Source organism: Nerophis ophidion, linkage group LG01 (genome assembly GCF_033978795.1).
Source record: "Nerophis ophidion isolate RoL-2023_Sa linkage group LG01, RoL_Noph_v1.0, whole genome shotgun sequence".
Classification (NCBI taxonomy): Eukaryota; Metazoa; Chordata; class Actinopteri; order Syngnathiformes; family Syngnathidae; genus Nerophis; species Nerophis ophidion.
In genome coordinates this window covers 22,310,323-22,322,685 of record NC_084611.1, presented here as the reverse complement: position 1 = coordinate 22,322,685, position 12,363 = coordinate 22,310,323, and the positions used below count along the sequence as shown (strand labels likewise).

The 12,363-nt window shown below is 44.1% G+C and overlaps 1 protein-coding gene across 2 annotated transcripts in view; it reads right to left on the bottom strand.

Annotated features, from left to right (window-relative positions):
• Positions 1–12,363, bottom strand: part of ikbkb (inhibitor of nuclear factor kappa B kinase subunit beta) — a 72,227-nt gene that overhangs the window by 40,725 nt on the left and 19,139 nt on the right. For both annotated transcript variants that reach the window (XM_061898378.1, XM_061898386.1), the window contains 2 exons: positions 8,130–8,224; positions 1,708–1,828 (listed from right to left, as the gene is read on the bottom strand). In XM_061898378.1, coding sequence (XP_061754362.1) covers positions 1,708–1,828; positions 8,130–8,224 — 216 coding nt within the window. The remainder of the gene's footprint in view (positions 1–1,707; positions 1,829–8,129; positions 8,225–12,363) is intronic.

Here is a 12,363-nt window from a genome sequence, read left to right as displayed (position 1 = left end):
TGTAGAGAAGAAAAAAATCTGCGATTTTCTTTCCAACTGATTTATTTGATGTTTTTACGGATAAAATGCCTGTGAGGATAGGATTTAAATCTCTAATCCAATCCAATTTGCTTTTGTTTTTTCGAAACTGAGATATTAAAAATGCCATGGACTTGTGGTTCTTGATAGTTAGAATGTTGTTTTTCTCTGCACGGCCTTAGCTGCACACTCACTGGTTTCAAATAGAAAACAGGCTCCAAAATTGCTAACCAAAACAAATTCCAATACAGCACTAAATTATGGCATTACCGTATTGACCCAACATATTTGTTTTTAAGACAAACTCAAAAACAACTTAGCAGATAGTTAAAGTTTCTGCCTCATTGATGACAAGTACTTTTCCTGTTGCCTCGTTTGCTAACTTGCCCAACCTGTGAGACACTGTGTCGCAGGTGCGTCTCTCAAGGGCACTGGTATATGAGCAGAAAAGGGAAGAAAAGCTCTGATTTGCTTCAACTGAAGGTAATTTAGGCCCTAAATAATATGTCAAGCAAAAACACTTCATTTTTACAGATTTCTTTTTGGGAAATTCCAATCTTATATTTGCGTCAATACGATAGTATGGTGCAGGGGTCGGCAACGTTTACCACTCAAAGAGCCATTTTGACCCGTTTCACAAAATAAAGAAGACAATGGGAGCTGCAACCATTTTCGCGAATATCTGCTGGTGGTCACCCAGATAACAATAATAAGGGCGTGCTATGAAGCCATTGCCTTTGACGCCTTCTACAACATGAACAAACAGCTTGGCCGTCCAGTAACATGTTGTATGTGGCTTCTGCATATACACCTACGAGATTGCAAGGCATACTGGGTGATAGAGGTTACACTGACGGTTGTGATATAAACACCTTTAATACTCTTACTAATATGCACCACACTGTGAACCTACACCAAACAAGAATGACAAACATTTCGGGAGAACATCCTCACAGTAACACATTATAAAGGCAACATAACAATTACCCAGAATTCCGTGCATCCATGACTCTTCCAGACTATATTACACCCCCCCGCTAGCACCAAACCCTGCCCCCACCCACCCATTCGTGCGTCGGTTGAGGTGGGCGGGGTTGAGGGCGCGGGGGTGTATAATATAGCCTGGAAGACTCATGGATGCACGGGATTCTGGGTAATTGTTATGTTGTGTTTATAATGTGTTACTGTGAAGATGTTCTCCTGAAATGTGTTTGTCATTCTTGTTTGTTGTGGGTTCACAGTGTGGCGCATATTAGTAAGATTGTTAAAGTTGTTTATATCACAACCTTCAGTGTAACCTGTATCACCAAGTATGCCTTGCAATCTCGTACATGTGACGATAGAAGCGCGAAATGCATGCTTCCGGCTGGCACGCAGACAGCATAGCATAGTATGGCGTAAAGGCGGGCGCGATGGCATGTTGTAGAGGACGTTAAAAGTATATCCATTAAAAGTAAATCCATCACGGCACGCCCTCAATATTGTAGTCCGAGTGAAAATCGGAGAATGTTGTCCCCGGGTGATGTCAAGGAGAGGCACCGAAATCCGGAATCCCCCCGTAACAATCAGGGGGTCGGCTATTATGCAGTGAGCCACATCAGAGCGGCCAAATACATCTGGTATAGTGCAAGTCCAAGCCCAATGCAACATAGCTTTTTACATCAAAACATCACCATCTCATATTTGTACCTTTCTCAGATCTCCTCCCTGGCAGTACTCCATTGCCAACAGTGGCAGGTCATTGGTGGCCACAAGCTTTTGCATCCCTTCAGGAACCTCCCTTGCCGCCACCACATTAGCATGATCCAACCTGAGTGTGTCAAGACATGTTTTGTCATTTAAACAGTATTGTGAAGGTCTTTTAATATGACGTGTATTGAACAGGATAAATCCAAATAAAGTCATTGTACAATGAGTGCATCGTTCACAATCGTCATGAAAGACATGACGATGGATGTAATTTTTATGACATTTTAACTTATATACAATCCAATTAATAACCATTCAAAAACAATACTCCATTTACATTTTGTGACTTGAATATTAACAAAGTATTAGTTATATTGTTATTATAAGTGCTAACGCAGACAAACTATTTATAGCCGCCTTGATCACGAGCTTGTGTGCCAATGTTTACAGGATCAATTGATCAGCTGCTTCCTCGTTTCCTTGCTTGTCAAACTTTATTGTAGATCATAAATCATGCCTCTCACCTAGAAAGACAAGAATGTATTCCGATAAGTTGACAGTTTGGACACTTTGACAGCCAATTTAGACCTGGTAATGGCAAGAACGACACAAAAAGACACTTGGCTCCACCACCCTAATCTTTGGAAGGATTTTAAGTGTTCTTGATCTACACAGGAATATATGAACATTCTGCCAGCTGGCATCCTAATGACAGCAGACCTTATACAGTAAGTGATGTTGTTTTATGTTTGTTGGCTCTCAAAGTCTGCAGTGAGTGCTCATCAGTGATGAACGTCGTGATGCGTTCTTAAAATTATTGCGCCGCGTATGCTTGAAATGAGCAAAATAAGTAAATATTAAATGTTGTAATAAAAGTGCCTGTTACTAAATTACATAGACAGTCGTGGTCAAAAGTTTACATACACTTGTAAAGAACATAATGTCATGGCTGTGGTACAACTGTTATTTTTTTGCGATAGAGTGATTGGAACACATACTTTTTGTCACAAAAAACATTCATGAAGTTCGATTATTTTATGAATTTATTATGGGTCTACTGAAAATGTGACCAAGTCTGCTGGGTCAAAGATAAACATACAGCAATGTAAATATTTGGTTACATGTCCCTTGGCAAGTTTCACTGCAATAAGGCACGTTTGGTTGCCATCCAAAAGCTTGTGGTAGAATTTTTGACCACTCCTCTTGACAGTTCAGCTAAATCGTTTCTTCAGCATTGTCCACACGTTTAAGTCAGGACATTGGGAAGGCCATTCTAAAACTTTAATTTTAGCCTGATTTAGCCATTACTTTACCACTTGTGATGTGTGTTTGGGGTCTGTGGCGATCTCCGCCCTCGATCCTCTGTTCCTTTGCAGGAAACACCACACCTTGGCTCAGTGGTTTACACTCTTTTATTCTTTCTACAACAGTTATAATGTTCAGAGTTCATTTTCAGCTTTTCAGCTTCTGTCTCTCGCGCTCAACAGCGTGCTCCTCCGTCTGGCTCTCACTCCCAGTTTGCCAGCCCCGCTCATGGTTTCTAACGCTGCTGATAAAGGAAACAGGTGATTAGATAACTCGTCCCAACTGAGGTATCTGCTCACCTGATTGCTGCTTCACGACCGGCTGCCGCACATGCTTCGCCCGCAGGGGACGCGTAGGACATGCCCCTCTCCACAGGGTCATTGTCCTGTTAAAAAACCAAACTGTGCCCAAGACCTAACTTCCGGGCTGATGATTTTAGGTTGTCCTGAAAAATGTGGAGGTAATCATCCTTTTTCATTGTCCCATTTACTCTCTGTAAAGCACCATTTCCATTGGCAGCAAAACAGGCCCAGAGCATAATACTACCACCACCATGCCTGACGGTAGGCTTGGTGTTCCTGGGATTAAACACCTCACCTTTTCTCCTCCAAACATATTGCTGGGTATTGTGGCCAAACAGCTCAATTTTTGTTTCATCTGATCACAGAACTTTCCTCCAGAAGGTATTTTCTTTGTCCATGTGATGTCTTTGATAATGATTATGAACGATAGGCACAATTAACATAAAAAACTGCAGTTCCCCTTTAAAGCTGAAAAGTATTAATGTTGCATCAAATAAGTTCACAACTATTATACTAAAACATTTTTCATATTAAGCCCGTTTCTAACCAGGCTTCGCAATTGTGATATTAAAGAGAAACAAAGATAGTGAGTAAGCACTAGTTGGCAGCAGCTGTGAGGAAAACGCCCTGTAATAGGATGAAATCTTAACTCAGGGTGGGGCCTTGATTTGAACAATATTCTAACACAAAAAAGGGCAGAGGAGTGTGTTGTCTCTGCAGGGACAATCACAGCTACGTACAGCATCTTGTATTGCATACCATCATTAGATTAGATTAGATAGTACTTTATTTATTCCTTCAGGAGAGTTCCTTCAGGAAAATAAAAATTTTCAGCACAATCCCATTCAAGATCAGACAAACGTTACAGGGAGACAGAACAGGATTGCTGACGGGTCTGCCGGCTTCCAGCGCCCCTTACAAAAAAGGTGAGATACAGGTAAACAAGTGGGGGGAATGGGAGAAAAAAAATAGAAGATTAAAATAAAATAAAATATAATTTAAAAAATCGGTCTAAGCCTAGGCCCTGGAGAGGGGGTCCAGACTGAGGCCAAAGGAAAAAAACAACAACTCTTAGCCATAGTACACATCCCTCTCACATGTGTGTAAGAGGGAAACATCAAACATCAAAGGAGACAAAGGACATTAAAGACATTATAGACACATCATAAGGTATATAGTATGTTGACACAAAGAAACTAACTTCGAAGGAAGTCTGGCTCCAAAAAATACAGCTTATAAAAGGAACATTGACCTAAACAGTATACCGGTACATCATTTGATCTTAGCTCATTTGGATATAGTGTAGATGTGATTGTACTGTGTAGTGTTAGTTGAAAGAATATGATAGTATAGCACTAACTGCTTTGTGGAAACTGGCTACACTCATGTTGATGGACTGAAACCCTATGCTTCAGTTTCTGCCAGGCAAAGCAAAGGAAAAAAGTCACGATAACGCTAATACCAGGAGACACTGCAATAATAAGTCGTAGGCAGGTTATTATGAAGCCCTGAAATGTTCAGCAGTCTGTAGACAAACAGTGTTTGATCAAATTAGCAAGCAAACTTGAATGTGCTCTCAAGATAATCACAGGATGGTTTCAAAGCGTGGGATATTACAATTGTATGACCTCAAGTGGAAAAAAAATATCTATTTAAAAACACATTAAAGTGTAGGATGATAGGACAAATTAGCAGGCATGCATATGCCTACAAAAACATTGAGTGAGGTAGAACTCAAGTATTAAGGTCATGTTTTGTCAGAATAAGTGCTTAGACATTTGTGCTGTAATATTATAATAGCAGGCTACCTCAAGCATGCCCACTAGACTGTAATTGTTCCACAGGTAGGAGTGGGGCTGCACACAAGGTCTGTGGTAATAACAACGTCTGTGTAAGAACGACACACTTGTTGAACTGAAATATTTTATACCCACGTTTGGGCTGACACACACATAAATGTCTTGAGTCACAATCAATTTAAATACACCTCCACAAAGCAGACTTAGGTGGAAATGAAAACACCGACGTAGAAAACAATGAGGGGGTGGCATGTGATTCTGTCAGACATAACCACCTAGTGTCCATAAATAACCTTAAACTTCTGAGCACTCATGGCCTTGTGTGATCTTTACTATTTCGGGATCAACATTTTGTGTTGAGAAAACAGAAATGGGTGTGTTACACTAAAATGTCAAACATGTTATTGAATGCGCAGTCTTGAGTGGCAAGTGTTTTTTAATTTCTAATACCACCTAACAGAGTGGCCAGTACACATAAAGAGGAAAACCCCTTGAAAGGAAATGCCTGGAAAAACGACTAAAATAAGATAATGGCAGACAAGAATTACCGTATTTTCCGTACTATAAGCTTTTAACTCTGCGACTTTTACAAAGGTGCAGCTAATCTATTAATTTTTCTTCGCTAACGGCTAAATTATGCTTTAGTGCCGCCGTAGTGGCTGCCTGGAGATTTTTCAAAAAAATTGAATAAAATGGAAAAAGATGGGAGGAAAAAAGCATTTTTTTGTTTTAATATGGTTTCTGTAGGAGGACAAACATGACACAAATCTTCCTTTTGTCAGAAAACCCACTGTTTGTATTAAACATTGTTCACTGACGATATTAATTGGCGAGCGCCGTTTTGTTTTATTAATTTTGGCGGTCCTTGAATTCACCGTAGTTTGTTTACATATACCATTTTCTCCGACGCTGCCACAGAAAGACATGTTTTGTGCCACTCCTTTGTCTCATTTTGTCAAACAAACTTTTTATGCTGTGCGTGAATGCACAAAGGTGAACTTTGCTGATGTTATTGACGTGTACTGAGTGCTGATTAGGCTTATTTGGTCAGTGCATGACTGCAAGTTAATCGATTATGTTTATATAATTCACTCAAAGCGCTTTTACATATGGAAACCCGTGGCTTGGTTGGGAGAGCGGCCGTGCCAGCAACCTGAGGATTCCTAGGTTCGATCCCCGGCTTCCATCATCCTAGACACGTTCGTTGTGTCCTTGAGCAAGAAACTTCACCCTTGCCCCCTGATGGGTCGTGGTAAGGGCCCTGCATGGCAGTGTGTAAATGTATGGGTGAATGTGGAAATGGTGTCAAAGTGCTTTAAGTACCTTGAAGGTAATAATGCGCTATACAGGTATAACCCATTTACCATTATCTAAGTTACATTTAAACCAGGGAGAAGGTGGGTAAAGTGTCTTGCCCAAGAACACAACAGCAGTGACTAGAATGGCGGAAGCGGGGATCAAACCTGGAAACCCTCAAGTTGCTGGCTGCAAAGGCTCTACCAACTGAACCACGCTGCCCCGTACATATAGGCTAGCTGTATGTACATATTGCCTCGTTTGTAGGTATATTTGAGCTCATGTAATTTACTTTACTTAGATCCTCTGTGTATTTAATTTATATTTGCATGACTCATGTATGTACTATTGGCTACATTTCTAATAGTAGTTTGTGTGCCGTTATAGACCACAGAAAAATGTTACCCAGCCTGCAAAGATTGTTATAAATCCATTAAAAGAAGACAGCCTGCCGTTTCCTTTAAGTTGGACACACAAGGTCATTCTAAGCCAGTAATTTCCAAGAGTTAACTCAACCATCTTGAACGTTATTAAACAATGAGAAAATCGTATTTATGTCATGCAGGATGAATAAAGATAAAAATTACTTTTTTGTTTTTTTGATCAGCCGTTTTACTGTGTGTTAAACGCATCGTTTGGAAACAATTAATATATGTAAATATCTAATTTGACCAAATACCAGTATATATGGCTTTTATTCAGGTGCGGCTAATATATGATTTTTTTTTATTTTATTTAAATTTAGTGTGTGAGGTTTATATTCCGCAAAATACAATAAATACATCATATGACACTGGTTATTTCGGTTAGGGCTGGTAGAGTGGTGGTACACAACTACAGTCATGTACACAAGCGGGTTCAATTCCCAGCCAGGGTCCCAACACCTACATACTGTATTTATCCAGTGCTTGTCTTAATCCTGTATAGGTTGCTTTATAAAAAAGTAACTGCTAAACGTTACTGTTTACAGAAGTAGAAAAAAGCACTGTATTTGTGTGTATAGATGACCATATTGTGGCGACAGGTGGATTATGATAAGTTGATAAGAAGTCAAACTCAATAAACATATATAATATTATGACTAAAAATATCAATTTCGACCCTGGTATCGGGGAAACACCCAAAATAGTAAATTGAACAGAATATAAAACGATCCTGTATACAGTATAAGATGTATGAAAAGTATTTTTTAAGATCCAAGATCAAAAACAAAATTATTACTTTTTCCTAAATGATGTTTTCAGTTTTGATGAAATAGCAACTGGTACATTATATCATATATATTGAATGACTCTGCTTCATTGATCAGCATTACTGTATCTTGGAATTAGCAACAGAACTCCTCTTCTTGAGTTTGTTAAATTGCTAAAAAAAATAACCTTTGTGACATCTGTTTTCCAGAATATTTTTTGTGTCGCAGCTACATCTCTTCATGTCACTGAAAGAAAAAGCCGAAGTTGTTTATCTGCTCGCTTATATAAATGTCAAGACCCGGAATAATTGAAAATCAGTCTTTTTTCGATTTTCTTCCAAGGAAAAAAACAGTTGTCGAGTTGAGTCTACCTCTATCTGTCTACCAGACACTAGTACAGGATAAAGAAATGCCTTTGTTTAATGACACTAGCACTATAATATAATCATGCATTTGAGAGCTCAGAAGAGTAAAACTTTTCAGTATGGACCTGCAGTGAACCATTAACTTTTTAAATGACTGACTGACCTCTTCATGATTTGTATCTCCAGACACCATCGCTCCTTGTTTCGCTCACTCAGCTCCTGGCGGCACTGTTTGAGAGCAATCTGCTCGTCCGTGTCCTAAAAGCACAAAATATTTTTTTTGTAAAAACAGTCATTTTCAAAGGTAAACAAGACAAGTCAAATATGAGCTGCCATGGATAAAAGGCTTGTCAACCCGATTTTGCTCATGTATCAATAATCCATCCATCCATCATCTTCCGCTTATCCGAGGTCGGGTCGCGGGGGCAACAGCCTAAGCAGGGAAACCCAGACTTCCCTCTCCCCAGCCACTTCGTCTAGCTCTTCCCGGGGGATCCCGAGGCGTTCCCAGGCCAGCCGGGAGACATAGTCTTCCCAACGTGTCCTGGGTCTTCCCCGTGGCCTCCTACCGGTTGGACGTGCCCTAAACACCTCCCTAGGGAGGCGTTCGGGTGGCATCCTGACCAGATGCCCGAACCACCTCATCTGGCTCCTCTCGATGTGAAGGAGCAGCGGCTTTACTTTGAGTTCCTCCCGGATGGCAGAGCTTCTCACCCTATCTCTAAGGGAGAGACCCGCCACACGGCGGAGGAAACTCATTTCGGCCGCTTGTACCCGTGATCTTATCCTTTCGGTCATGACCCAAAGCTCATGACCATAGGTGAGGATGGGAACGTAGATCGACCGGTAAATTGAGAGCTTTGCCTTCCGGCTCAGCTCCTTCTTCACCACAACGGACCGGTACAACGTCCGCATTACTGAAGACGCCGCACCGATCCGCCTGTTGATCTCACGATCCACTCTTCCCTCACTCGTGAACAAGACTCCTAGGTACTTGAACTCCTCCACTTGGGGCAGGGTCTCCTCCCCAACCCGGAGATGGCACTCCACCCTTTTCCGGGCGAGAACCATGGACTCGGACTTGGAGGTGCTGATTCTCATTCCGGTCGCTTCACACTCGGCTGCGAACCGATCCAGCGAGAGCTGAAGACCCCGGTCAGATGAAGCCATCAGGACCACATCATCTGCAAAAAGCAGAGACCTAATCCTGCGGTTACCAAACCGGAACCCCTCAACGCCTTGACTGCGCCTAGAAATTCTGTCCATAAAAGTTATGAACAGAATCGGTGACAGAGGACAGCCTTGGCGGAGTCCAACCCTCACTGGAAATGTGTTCGACTTACTGCCAGCAATGCGGACCAAGCTCTGGCACTGATCGTACAGGGAACGGACCGCCACAATAAGACAGTCCGATACCCCATACTCTCTGAGCACTCCCCACAGGACTTCCCGAGGGACACGGTCGAATGCCTTCTCCAAGTCCACAAAGCACATGTAGACTGGTTGGGCAAACTCCCATGCACCCTCAAGAACCCTGCCGAGAGTATAGAGCTGGTCCACAGTTCCACGACCAGGACGAAAACCACACTGTTCCTCCTGAATCCGAGGTTCGACTATCCGACGTAGCCTCCTCTCCAGTACACCTGAATAAACCTTACCGGGAAGGCTGAGGAGTGTGATCCCACGATAGTTGGAACACACCCTCCGGTCCCCCTTTTTGAAGAGAGGAACCACCACCCCGGTCTGCCAATCCAGAGGTACCGCCCCCGATGTCCACGCGATGCTGCAAAGTCTTGTCAACCAAGACAGCCCCACAGCATCCAGAGCCTTAAGGAACTCCGGGCGGATCTCGTCCACCCCTGGGGCCTTGCCACCGAGGAGCTTTTTAACTACCTCAGCGACCTCAGCCCCAGAAATAGGAGAGTCCACCACAGATTCCCCAGGCACTGCTTCCTCATAGGAAGACGTGTTGGTGGGATTGAGGAGGTCTTCGAAGTATTCCTTCCACCTGTCCACAACATCCGCAGTCGAGGTCAGCAGAACACCATCCGCACCATACACGGTGTTGATAGTGCACTGCTTCCCCTTCCTGAGGCGGCGGACGGTGGTCCAGAATCGCTTCGAAGCCGTCCGGAAGTCGTTTTCCATAGCTTCCCCGAACTCTTCCCATGTCCGAGTTTTTGCCTCCGCGACCGCTGAAGCTGCACACCGCTTGGCCTGTCGGTACCTGTCCACTGCCTCCGGAGTCCTATGAGTCAAAAGGACCCGATAGGACTCCTTCTTCAGCTTGACGGCATCCCTCACCGCTGGTGTCCACCAGGGGGTTTTAGGATTGCCGCCCCGACAGGCACCAACTACCTTGCGGCCACAGCTCCGATCTGCCGCCTCGACAATAGAGGTGCGGAACATGGTCCACTCGGACTCAATGTCCAGCACCTCCCTCGTGACACGTTCAAAGTTCTTCCGGAGGTGGGAATTGAAACTTTGTCTGACAGGAGACTCTGCCAGACGTTCCCAGCAGACCCTCACAATGCGTTTGGGCCTCCCAGGTCTGTCCGGCATCCTCCCCCACCATCGCAGCCAACTCACCACCAGGTGGTGATCGGTAGAAAGCTCCGCCCCTCTCTTCACCCGAGTGTCCATAACATGAGGCCGCAAATCCGATGACACAACTACAAAGTCGATCATGGAACTGCGGCCTAGGGTGTCCTGGTGCCAAGTGCACATATGGACACCCTTATGTTTGAACATGGTGTTCGTTATGGACAAACTGTGACGAGCACAAAAGTCCAATAACAAAACACCACTCGGGTTCAGATCCGGGCGGCCATTCTTCCCAATCACGCCTCTCCAGGTTTCACTGTCGTTGCCAACGTGAGCGTTGAAGTCTCCCAGTAGGACAAGGGAATCACCCGGGGGAGCACTTTCCAGTACTCCCTCGAGCGTTCCCAAAAAGGGTGGGTACTCTGAACTGCTGTTTGGTGCATAAGCACAAACAACAGTCAGGACCCGTCCCCCCACCCGAAGGCGGAGGGAGGCTACCCTTTCGTCCACCGGGTTAAACTCCAACGTACAGGCTTTGAGTCGGGGGGAAACAAGAATTGCCACCCCAGCCCGTCGCCTCTCACTGCCGGCAACGCCAGAGTGGAAGAGGGTCCAATCCCTCTCGAGAGAAGTGGTTCCAGAGCCCTTGCTGTGCGTCGAAGTGAGTCCGACTATATCCAGCCGGAATTTCTCGACTTCGCGCACTAGCTCAGGCTCTTTCCCCCCCAGTGACGTGACGTTCCACGTCCCAAGAGCTAGCTTCTGTAGCCGAGGATCGGACCGCCAAGTGCCCTGCCTTCGGCTGTCGCCCAGCTCACAATGCACCCGACCTCTATGGCCCCTGCTATGGGTGGTGAGCCCATTGGAGGGGTGACCCACGTTGCCTCTTCGGGCTGTGCCCGGCCGGGCCCCATGGGAACAGGCCCGGCCACCAGGCGCTCGCCATCGTGCCCCACCTCCGGGCCTGGCTCCAGAGGGGGGCCCCGGTGACCCGCGTCCGGGCGAGGGAAATCTGGGTCCATGATGTTTCTTCTTCATATAGGTCTTCGAGCTGCTCTTTGTCTGATCCCTCACCTAGAACCTGTTTGCCTTGGGAAACCCTACCAGGGGGCTTTATGCCCCCGGACAACATAGCTCCTAGGATCATTGGGACACGCAAACTCCTCTACCACGATAAGGTTGCAGCTCAGAGAGGAGTGTATCAATAATAGAAGAGGCAATAAGCCACAGATGATTCATAGAAATATAAATAATTTTGTATACTGAACATTCATCAGACAAATATGATATCATGCAGAGGACCAAGGACATATTCTATATGTACTGTAGTTTACAGTCTGTCAAAGAGGTGATGAGCCACACAAGTGGACTTATCTCATTCCGGGTTTCACGCCATCACTGTGGACCTGCTTCCCGTAACCTGATCTAAATCCTAATAATAACCTGAGGCATTGTCATCAATACGGGAAGAAGGAAGTTTAATCATCAGGAGTGCCCGCTTCAGGTACTCAGTAAGCCCTTGCCTTGTCAAATGCCTTTTTGTACTTCCTGAGGTGCGGTGACACTTAAATGTGACTAGTTGTGGAAAAGATTGTACAAAGATCAGTTTGGGGAATGTTACTAACCAGTAATATTGCATGATTAACAATCAGCTTTGCATATGTTACAATATACAGTCAGTAATGATCTGTTGCAATAAAAAACGTAATAACATCAATGTAGTAAACACCATCACCCTTCATATTGACTATCAAAAGAAACTGTAATAAGCATGCCAGGATAGTAGTGGGCAACATCAGAATTTGTAGGATGGACAATGACAATAAAGAAGCGCATCAATTTAATTCATTTTA